Genomic DNA, 12,052 nt, shown 5'->3' with positions numbered 1-12,052 from the left:
ATCACAAAAGAAAACATTTATTGATCAAAATTGAAAATTTCAAACACAAAATTATCTCAATGATAATGAGAGAAAAACCACAAAATGAAAGCGAACAAAATATAAAGGGATTGAAATCAAAACAAACACTGAAGCTGGCAAAACAATAAACTCAAAAACAGCTGGGGCAAGAAAAAAATAAAAGCAGTTGCTTAAAAATTATACGGTACATTCACAAAACGTTCAATTCTGAAGTTGAAAGGAAAAATAATCAAACAAAATCACTGGGACTCAGCGAACACAAAAAACAAATGAAAACACAATGCCACAAAAAGAGGGAAGGCGGGAAATCCAGGCGACAAAATTGATAACCAGAGAAGAAAGAGTTAATAAACTGCATAATAAAGAACTGTATAGTTAATGCTTGCCTCCAAGAAAAGAACCTTCAGAAAGCATCAAATGGGAACATCTCAGTTTTCGCACATCACATACTCGATCAAAACATCAGAATAGGCCTGAAATTATGGTTAAAAAAAACAATCAGCATATGAAATAATAAAGAATGAAAGAAGCATGTACCCCACACATTGCTGCCATGAAATTTTTTTAAACACTGGGGGGTTTTTTTTCATTAAAAAAAACACTTTTGCAAACAAAGGGAAGATTCGCAGAAGGCCTGAAAATTTCCAGAGCTATCTGTTGATCACATGTTTTAAGTTCAGTCACTTAAACCCCTTATGTGGTCGCTAAAACTTAGTTTGGGAAACAAAAATGTGTGATACCTGAATCCAGAAAGACGAGTGTTTTCTTTTCATAATGGCTGGGTGTACTCAGCGCCTGTTTCTCGCATGATCAAACAAGCCCGCAAATTTGAGGCCTTAAAATTAGCTTTGCCTTTCCATATTATAATTTGTAACAAAAATATTAAATATTTTTAATGTTTGATTGACTTGGAGGGAAGCACAGGCCCTCAAGCCTCCTTCGCACTTATACCTCCTCTCAACGAATGCTATATATATATAGGGGGGGGGGGGCCCCCCCCAAAAATGTCATGTTTGCCTAAACTTATGAGGAATAGGCAAGTGTGTGAGGCCTGGGTGTATTTCCAATGGGTATGCAAAATCAAATTTCTGAGGATTCTGATAGAGATAACTGAGACTTGACATGAAGGATAGGTGGGGTCCCATAGTTAGATATTGTGAAGTTCAAGGATATATTTTACATGAACCCCCAAAAACACCAAAAATTCAAAATCTAAATGTTTTCCTTTCAAAGAAATCGTCCCTTAACTTTTTTAAAAATCTTAGACTGGTTTTTCCTTTCCAGGTCGCTGGAAAAGTCAATATGAAAAAAATTGTCTTGATTACCCAAATCTGCACCTGTGTATTTATTGCATTGCAATAGTTACTTCATTCACACACAAAAACATTTTCGTTAAAAAAAACTATTTTGTAACCCTTTCATTGATATAATAAACAAAATTAAAAAAGGAAAATTTTGAATTTTTGTGCATTTTTCAGAAATACACTGCTGGCCACCCAAATTGCAACACCAAGAAAGACAAGAGATATCGCAACAATATTTATTTCATAGATAACATGTTGACCAAGCATCAAATGATTAAATTTATAGACTTCTGTGAAGTGTGGTTCCTGCCAAAATCAGTAGCCAGAGTAGCCGCCATTGTTGGAGATCACCGCTGCCACACGCCTCGGCATTGATTCAAAGAGACTTTGGATGTGTTCTTGGGGTACAGCAGACCAAGCATCTTCCACGCGTTGCCAAAGTTGATCTGGTGTGGCAGCTGGGGATGTAATCTGGGTCAATCGTTGAGCAACCATGGACCACATGTTTTCTATCGGCGAAAAATCCGGAGAGCGAGCTGGCCAGGGAAGCAATTCAATCTGGCGATTGACGAAGAACCTTTGGACAATGCGTGCCACGTGTGGTCGCACATTATCCTGTTGAAATATGGCTGTGGGCAAGCCCTGAAGGTAAGGAAGGACAACTGGCTCCAACACCTCGGAGATGTAGCGCTGGCTTTTTAAAGTACCGGCAATGCGTACTAAAGGAGTGCGAGAGTGATATCCAATACCGCCCCATACCATAATACCCGGTGCAGGACCAGTGTGGCGGTGCGTAACGCAACTGTTCAGCATCCTCTCTCCACGGTGTCTCCAGACTCGAATCCGACCATCGTGGTGTTGCAGACAGAAGCGTGACTCGTCAGTAAAGACAATTTCATTCCATTGTGCCGTCCACATCCTCTGTGGTTCTGCGTCAAGGGTAGACAAAGCAATGGACGTCTTGCGGTCAGGTACAGACTGAATGTGCTGTGCTATGGTTCGTGATGTGGCTGAGCGATCCGTCACTGCCATACCCACAATACGCCTGTCATCACGTGAAGTGGTGCACTGAGGTGGATGCGATCGAACACGTCGGTCCTGCGTACCCTCCTGCATCCAACGATCACATATCCGCATTACAGTTGTTTGGTTTCGTCCAACACGACTACCGATTTCCCTGAAAGATAATCCACAATCTCGGTAGGCCACTATCCTTCCTCTGTCGAACTCGGATACTTGATCGAAAGATGATCGCTGTTTTCTACGAGGCATAATTGATCGTTTTTTTGAAAAAACCACAAGAAAAACACAATTGCCGTACTTCAAATCGTCGAAATCTCCAAGCCTTAAATAGCGCTTTGAAGTGGCGCCACAGGCGCGCGTGATGTGCGTCTGCGCTGAAATTCTAATCATTAAAATATCTCACCTCCGCTAATGCATGTTGTAAATTTCATATTATTTGCATGCTTCCTTCAGGGTGTTGCATTTACGGTGGCCAGCAGTGTAAATGCCACAGATAAGGGGTTAATGAGACCACCAGCTCACATACATTGAAGGACCCGACCCACACTGTCTCATATATCACGAGACTCGTCAAAGCATTCCCGAAGGCTGGGTGGGTCTGGAAATTTATTAATTTATGGGGTCATTCAAGTATTAGGTCAGCATCGGGGGGGGGGGGGGGGGGGGGTTCAGATTTGCTGACTTTTGATGACGGGGGGGGGGGGGTCAAAATCTTCTTACGTAATACTTGAATGGCCCCTATGTGAAAAGAACAAACGTTATTTCACGGAATAAAAATAGTAATAATGCATCATCCAAAGTTAACCAGAACATAGATTCACAACCCGGTTCTTCATGAAATCTGAGAAGCAAAATGGATATGTAAGTGACACAATAAGATGTTGAAGTTAATAGTCCACCAAGTAGGCAGCAGTCCATTCAAGAGCTAGTTGAAAGTGTGTGGAGAAAGATCCTTAGGAAGTGTCCTTATGTTGTCATAATCAGCATAATCAGGGCATTATCGCTATTTCAGTATTCTATAAGATTACAGTGTACAAGCATATATTGTGTACTACATATATTGTGTACCACATATTGATTACAGTGTACTTGTAACCACAGATAATTTTTTTTCCATCTCTCACAATATATAGTACATAGCGAATTATGGAAACGAGCAAGTTTTTTAAGAATGACACTCCTTCCAGTGTCTTTTAGAAGCACAGTGCCAAATTTATAAATTACTAGGTCCAATGTAAATGAGGTAAACCTGATGGTTTTGCTGCACAGTCCCATCTTTTTTAAAGGGATTTGTTACATTTTACTGTTCAATGCTAGAATCAGTTTTTAACAAGTGAAGAACTTTTAATTCTAGCTCTTCCCAGAGCATCATAAACATTGTTTATGCCTCTGCACATGTCCTAAAAACACAGAAAACAATTGAATGTTATTGGGTATCATCAGAATCACCAAACCTAGAATAGGCCCATGTATCCAACTGCTTTGTTATGCAAACTGTTGTTTCCCTTATACATGAAATATGCACCATGATTTTCAATGATGAATGTTAGTTACTATGTAATCAATAGTCCAAGATCATGAAGTAGTAAATATAAAATTTCCAGACATATCAGGGGAAAATGAGACAAATCATACATCAAAAATAGAAGGTGGTCAAACAATAATATGAATGAAAAATGTAGCTGTTTCAGTGAATTAGAAAGATAATTTTAAATGGAAGAAACTATAAAATCAAGTCAAAATTTATTGTTGTAATCTAGAATTATCACCTGCTCTCCATTGAAGATCAATATTTCCTTCTCTCCCTTATCTTTCAGGACAGCTAAAACACTATGATAATAAGCTCCACTTTTAGGCAATACCATGGGTTGTTCCAAGTTATGTTGACGACCAAGCACGACACGTACCAAGAACATGTATCTGCCAAAAAAAATTAGTATTAGGTGCAAAACTTTCATGAGCCAAAATGTCATATACGCTAACCACGAGTAGTTTCAATTAGCTGTAGAGAGGAAGCATGAGATAAGTAAAGCAAAATGTGTCATTGAATATAAAACTGCTCAATTAACCATTTTAAGGACGTCACTTGTAAAAATGTCAATACCAATATTTACATGAAAAACTTGTAACCCACCTCATACATTCAAAGCATGTTTTTTCACTTCTTGCATGCTCACATAGCTTCTCATCAAAAGCAAACTCATTAGCAGCAGCTGCAGACTCTGAGAAACAGAAAACTAAGAAGGAAAAAAAATTATTATATAATCTAATCATCTTGCGAATTTACGTAGTTATAATCATGAAAAAAAAAAATCATTCATCAGTTGAATTTTTGTGAGATAATTTCAGCAGGCTTCAGGTTGAAACAGACAGCTGATTTACTGCACCGCATCTTACTTGTTACAAACATCATTTGACAGAATTTTTCTCACTTTGCTAAAAAAAGTGTACTAAAAATTTATGTGGAACAATCTGTGAAACTCAGAAGAACAGTTTTGTTGGTAGTTTAGGAAATTATGTGTATATTGAAACAGTACATTCAGGTAATATGGAAATATAACAGTTTTCTGTCTTCAGGCCTCCAAGTAAAACAGTGATAAAGAACTTCAGAATGCCCCCATGTTGTAGAGTCAGCATTGCTCGATTGTCACCATCATCAGCTGCTATGTTTTTTTAACTTTAAGAAATTTACTCAGGCAAGTTTTCAAAAGTGTTAAATTATTAGAAATGTGCCCAGTAATTTAAAACTAAGCACAAACATGCATCATAAGTGTTGCGTTTCATTGTTTTCTGCCCTTTCTTTAGCCAGCTAATCTTCCCGGTTAAATGAGATACTATTTCTTCAAAGATTGTGTGTCAAATAAATATGGAATGCTATAAACATTGTATGAGTTGGGCCATCTCTTCAAGATGGAAAGTTCAGTAAGATAGAAGAGGAAAGGTATAATTTAATATACCTTTATATTAAATAATGTGTGTCCTTTTCTCTGTGGGCCCATTTAGACTGTTTTGGGGCAGAATAGGAAGATTGCAATTATGACTCTTGCAAATAGACGCTACAAAAACGAAATATGAAATTTTTATTTTTCATTGTCATCAAATTGACTCATTCAATCTTGTTTTTAATCAATTTGAATTAGTTTTCTTTATTTTGAACCCCTTAAATATTATCTAACGATTTTTTATGTTAGATACACTTGTCCGTGCAAAAACAAACCAAATTTCATAGAAATACAGGTTTCAGGTTTCTACCATGTTTCAAATTGGAATAATCTTATATATAAATGTGAAAGTATGCCTGTATGTATGTCTGTTCCTTATACAAATCTACAGTTTTAGGCCGATCATCGCCAGATTTTGCATATATACCAAACAGGACCGGGATTGAACCGTAGGCTACTTTAAAAGTTCATCAGAGCTGGGCAAATGTCCCAAATGGGCGAAAAACTGTCGGGCAACAATGGTTTTGGGGCCTCAAAAATTACTTTCGGAACGTTTACTTTGGTTACCTTGGTTTCCAACAATGCGTTTCAGACGTGTATATATGCCTTTACACACACACAATGGTTTGTCTCACCTTTAATTCTGCCATTATAACAGTTTATGCCTTTATAACGGTTTGTAACTTTTCCAATCCTCCCAGTAATTGAAGAAAACCCTGGGAAGAGCACCGGAAATTTCTGCTAGCCTATATACAGGGTATCGTGTAAGTGCTAATGTGGCCTTTATCTCATCAACCGCCCATCGTAGAGGTATAGTTTCAAACTAAAAAATGCTTAAAAGGCGTTTGAATAATATTCCCTGCACAAGCTGCACATATGACGTCACTAACAACAGAGGACAACAACTACGACGACAAAATTGGGAATAAAAATGTTTAACGCCAGCTGATGAACTCAATGCTTGCCTCAAATCATCAACACTCTGGCATGAAGTTGAAAAATTATCATTATCCACCAATATGTGAGTTCAACTGAAAAATGACTCGGCACTGCTATTATTTTCACGTCAGTTGATCAAACTTGGCAATGGAAGAATTCTCGTAGAGACCCAAGCACTGGACTCATTACGTTCCCAAATAGATTTTGCCAGTTGTTAAACTCAGTTCAAGAACTTGCAGACAAAGTCTTCCCAAATATTGAACAAAATCACCGAAACCATGAGTGGCTTTGTGAGGGAGCGATTCTGGCATCGAAAAATGACAGTGTGAACAAGATCAACGAAAAAATCTTAAAAATTATTCCGGGAGACTCCACATCTTACAAATCGGTTGACACTGTCACAGACACAAAGCAGACAGTTCTCTACTCTGCAGAATTTCTGAACTCTTTGGATATTCCGGGTGTGCCACCACACAATTTGACCCTCAAAGTCGGAGCACCTATAATGCTTTTAAGAAATTTGGAGACATCGGTACTCAACAAACTCTGCGTGAAAAAATTGCACAATTACATCATCGAACACCGATTCTAACTGGATGTGCCAAAGGAGAAGACGTCTTCATTCCACGTATCCCAATTATCACTGAAGAAATGTCATTCACTTTCAAGTGATTACAGTTCCCGGTTTGGTTTAACTTTTGCCATGACAATCAACAAAGCGCAAGGCCAGTCGTTAGCAGTGGCAGGTATCAACCTAATTGAGCCCTGATTTTCTCACGGACAGCTTTACGTCGCATGTTGGCAATCCCAAAAACTTGACATCTACACACCAGATGGAAAAACAAAAAATATTGTGTATCCACAAGCGATTGCTTCCAAGTTTTTAATTAAAATATTTAAAAATAAAAGTAATTTTTTCTTACTTGATGCAGAAATTTTTTTGATTAAGAATTAATAAGCTATATATACGTATATAAATTTTTTACGAGGCGGGCAACGTCGCCGGATATCAGCTAGTAAAAAATAAAAATGACATTCCATAATACCCGAATGTAATACACTGCTGGCCACCCAAATTGCAACACCAAGAAAGACAAGAGATATCGCAACAATATTTATTTTATAGATAACATGTTGACCAAGCATCAAATGATTAAATTTATAGACTTCTGTGAAGTGTGGTTCCTGCCAAAATCAGTAGCCAGAGTAGCCGCCATTGTTGGAGATCACCGCTGCCACACGCCTCGGCATTGATTCAAAGAGACTTTGGATGTGTTCTTGGGGTACAGCTGACCAAGCAGCTTCCACGCGTTGCCAAAGTTGATCTGGTGTGGCAGCTGGGGATGTAATCTGGGTCAATCGTTGAGCAATCATGGACCACATGTTTTCTATCGGCGAAAGATCCGGAGAGCGAGCTGGCCAGGGAAGCAATTCAATCTGGCGATTGACGAAGAACCTTTGGACAATGCGTGCCACGTGTGGTCGTGCATTATCCTGTTGAAATATGGCTGTGGACAAGCCCTGAAGGTAAGGAAGGACAACTGGCTCCAACACCTCGGAGATGTAGCGCTGGCTTTTTAAAGTACCGGCAATGCGTACTAGAGGAGTGCGAGAGTGATATCCAATACCGCCCCATACCATAATACCCGGTGCAGGACCAGTGTGGCGGTGCATAACGCAGCTATTCAGCATCCTCTCTCCACGGTGTCTCCAGACTCGAATCCGACCATCGTGGTGTAACAGACAGAAGCGTGACTCGTCAGTAAAGACAGTTTCATTCCATTGTGCCGTCCACATCCTTCTTTCATCGCACCATTGGCGGCGGAGACGTCTGTGGTTCTGCGTCAAGGGTAGACGAAGCAATGGACGTCTTGCGGACAGACCACTCTGCTGTAAACGGCGTCGAATGGTACGCGCAGACACTGGATGATGCGGTACAGACTGAATGTGCTGTGCTATGGTTCGTGATGTGGCTGAGCGATCCGTCACTGCCATACCCACAATACGCCTGTCATCACGTGAAGTGGTGCACTGAGGTGGATGCGATCGAACACGTCGGTCCTGCGTACCCTCCTGCATCCAACGATCACATATCCGCATTACAGTTGTTTGGTTTCGTCCAACACGACTACCGATTTCCCTGAAAGATAATCCACAATCTCGGTAGGCCACTATCCTTCCTCTGTCGAACTCGGATAATTGATCAAAAGATGATCGCTGTTTTCTACGAGGCATAATTGATCGTTTTTTTGAAAAACCACAAGAAAAACACAATTGCCGTACTTCAAATCGTCGAAATCTCCAAGCCTTAAATAGCGCTTTGAAGTGGCGCCACAGGCGCGCGTGATGTGCGTCTGCGCTGAAATTCTAATCATTAAAATATCTCACCTCCGCTAATGCATGTTGTAAATTTCATATTATTTGCATGCTTCCTTCAGGGTGTTGCATTTACGGTGGCCAGCAGTGTATATATAGTTAAGGGGCGTGAAGTTCCTCAGCACCGAAATTTAAAAAAAAAATTCATTAAAACTTCACTTTACATCATCTTTTTATTCCATAAGGGTGAAATATCTAATAAATCTGATTGAGGGGTTGATAATTATTCTTGATTGGGTCATATCTGTAACACAACCCAGCAATTTAGGTCACACAAGCTGTTATTCCCCATTCTCAGTTTTAGGTACCAAATTAAAAAATCATGAACCACTGACCTAGTATAGCCACATGAATTACTGCCACATTCAACACCTTTCATTTTAAGTAAGCTATGTACAAAACCACATCCTAAATTATCCTATAACTAATTTAATCATTGCTCACCTTCGTGATCTAGATTATATTTTTCTGATTTTGAAGACAATTTAGGGTCAAATCCGAATTTCAAGATGGACTCCTTCAAAGGACAACCATAGAATAGAATTTGTTCATTTGCAGAACCACGTTCACTTTCAAAGTGCTTGTAACTTGAAACGTACTTGTCCCACAAACTCTTGTTCTTGATTTTGTAGATCTAAAATCATGAAGGATATAAACTTTAAAACATACAATATTTCTGATTTAACAACTATTTCAAGTACACTGTATAAATTTGTCTAAAATCAAAAAATTCTGCTTAGATCAAACTTTTATTCATTTTTGAAAATTGTTCAACAACTTGGTGGAGAGAAGCAGTCTTACTTCTTGTAGAGCTTTTCCAAACTAAATTTGCTCATACAAAAATCATGATTCCCCCCCCCCCCCACCCCAACTTTGAATTATCCAAAACATTAAAAAAAATCAAATTAAACAAAAATTTTAACATTACATAGAAAACTCAAGGGAGGGGGGAGATTTTGCCACCCTACTAATGTAAAATTCCATAATTTTACAATGGTGTTTTTGTTCCCACCTAAAATTTTCTGCCAAGGGCAGTTGCCCCCACCCCCCTCCCCGATTCCGTCGCTGCCTTTATGTACATTAGACTTTTGACAATAAAACTAGTGAGGAGAAAAAAAAATAATGCAGAGGTAGAGGGGGAAACAAATCAGCCATGTTCATAGAGTAACCAATGATGTGTCTAAAAAAAGAAAGGGGGTCGAGAGCTCAAATGTATTTCTTTCATCTTCTCGAGGCAAATGTCTCTCACTGTACGGGAAGGTTTTATTAGTGGTGCGAACCCAAAAAAAATTTGTACTACTAATAATGAATCACACTTTACCTTATGAACTTGGTAATTGATCATACTTTTGTTCATCTGTAAATGCAGAGTTTTCCATCAGTTTCACATCATATATGAGTATTTGCATAGAAAAATAACATATAATAAACATTAATTGGGTCTAAAGTTGCGCATTTGTTCTAATGTGCAAGATTTTTTTTTATTCATTTGTGAAAACATTAAAAAAAATTGATGCCTTATTAAAGAAAACCTAAAAAAGGCTTTCAACGTGTTCTTTTATTAGAAATATAACACTAATGATCTTGTCAAACATCATACCTTGGCAACTATTTTGTGATATAAATCCTCATTTATTCCAATTTCTACGAGTTGATAATCATGCTCCAATAATGAACTTGCATCTACAAAAAACAATTTTCATGATAATTTATCTCTGTTACAACTACTTAACTTTACATGTATCTCATTGAGGATAACAAATTGGTGCATGCCAGAATGTGTTGAGCGTGCATATGCATGGCCTCAAGCACATTTATGGTGTCATATCTAAGCAGTTTTTAATACCTTATGCTGACTCAGTGCCGAGAACTAATGTAGGTAGAGTACTCAATAAAGAAATAAATGAAGCTGAAAAACCCCTTATTATCTACAACAAACTTTTTCATTGTAAATGAAAAAGTACATAGTTGTCAATATGCCTTCTCTCTGTGGAATTTTTCTTTAAAAAATGGGAGACACCAACTTGAATTCTGTCTTCAGCTGACTGCCACTGCGCCTCCAGCATGTCTGCTATACCGAGTACATCTAACTGCCTATAATTTCTTTGCAGTCTTAAAGGTGTTATACAGGATGTCCAGAACAAATGCCCTTATTTTTTTTTATCAGTTCCTACTCTTCCCAAAAACATTGGAAAAGATGAGATAAGTATACAAATAGACAGCAACACTAAGAGGATTTTGGTAAAAAAATGATTGTACTTCTACATGTGCTTACTTCTATTCAACTGATAGCATCCAGCCATATGCCCTCTACTAGGACTACTTAACCGAACATACACATTCCTCTAAGGAATTTATGATGAGTTGGTACATGTCAGAATGAGTTGTATGAGTGTATGGCCCTGATGTATTTTTGATGTTTGAGTTGTGCTTGTTTTGTGTTAGTGCTGCCATATGTGTTCTTGCAAATACTTGAATTTTCATATTGTATAAGTATAATGTTGAAGGTCTGCCTGCTCTCTGTGAAGAGATTTTCAAATGGGAGACCGGATTGCATTCACGCCTTGGAGACAGCAGAAAACCAACTTTGGTGGACTACCATCGTGCATGAGCAGGGTTCAAAAATGGATCCTCACAATGAGAGTCCAACAAGATGCCCATACGATTGTACAGCGGCAGCCCTGTCCTCTGCAATATTTGAATGGTGACAGTAGCCAGAACTAGCCTACAGTTTGCCAGAAGATTACATTGGACTGCAAATGTTCCATTTGGGGTATTGCATAAAGCTGCAGCATATCTAAGTAAATGTTTGCTGCCACAGATGCCTCACAAAAGAAAAAAGACTCAATCACCTTATCATGTGAAAGCACACATCACACATTAATTTTGGGGGGAGGGGGCTGTTTCTTTCCACTTCAAAAACTGCATGGGGATTTCCAGAGCCAAAAATTGAGATTTTGTTGGATACATTTTGTTGCCTCCTCTGAAAAATTAACTTGGAGAGGAAATCGGGTTCAACGTAGATGATAGCTAACATCTCTGTAACAAAAGAAGCTAGTAGCTTCATTGTTGTAGGTTATTACATGCACTCAGTCCAAGTCTCCCATGAACAATAGCATGAGCAGTTGACTGTAGTACACTGCTCAAAACAATTAGGGGAGCAAGCAAAAAAGTGAAGAAAACCGCGCGAGACAGCCACGTATTGGCATACAATGGATAGTACACGCGTATCAATGCGCAATACAGAAAAAAGACGTAAAAAATTTGGAATTAAGCTTTAATTCTTTGAAAATATGGAAAAAACATGAAAAGATGATTTAGGGCATCATGTCTAAACAGTACTTTTTTTTATCGTTTACATGTAACCAAATGGTTATTTGGTTACATGTAAACGATAAAAAAAAGTACTGTTTAGACATGATGCACGAGTTTTAATAGGGCGTGTGG

The 12,052-nt window shown here is 38.5% G+C and overlaps 1 protein-coding gene across 9 annotated transcripts in view; it reads right to left on the bottom strand.

The window, feature by feature from the left end:
- Position 1: 1 nt before the first annotated feature.
- LOC149075581 (uncharacterized) overlaps positions 2–12,052 on the bottom strand; it is an 87,378-nt gene continuing 75,327 nt past the window's right edge. For all 9 annotated transcript variants that reach the window (XM_089243067.1, XM_089243071.1, XM_089243068.1 and 6 more), the window contains 6 exons: positions 10,206–10,288; positions 9,927–9,962; positions 9,050–9,239; positions 4,483–4,585; positions 4,118–4,268; positions 2–494 (listed from right to left, as the gene is read on the bottom strand). In XM_089243067.1, the coding sequence (XP_089099193.1) occupies positions 450–494; positions 4,118–4,268; positions 4,483–4,585; positions 9,050–9,239; positions 9,927–9,962; positions 10,206–10,288 (608 nt within the window). In that variant the 3' untranslated portion in view covers positions 2–449. The remainder of the gene's footprint in view (positions 495–4,117; positions 4,269–4,482; positions 4,586–9,049; positions 9,240–9,926; positions 9,963–10,205; positions 10,289–12,052) is intronic.

This window comes from Pholcus phalangioides, unplaced genomic scaffold, assembly GCF_987345545.1.
Source record: "Pholcus phalangioides strain wild (caught in Gottingen) unplaced genomic scaffold, Ppha-v1.0 ptg000015l_1, whole genome shotgun sequence".
NCBI classification, from domain to species: Eukaryota; Metazoa; Arthropoda; class Arachnida; order Araneae; family Pholcidae; genus Pholcus; species Pholcus phalangioides.
Note: the sequence above shows the minus strand (reverse complement) of the source record. Positions and strands in the feature narration are given on the sequence as shown.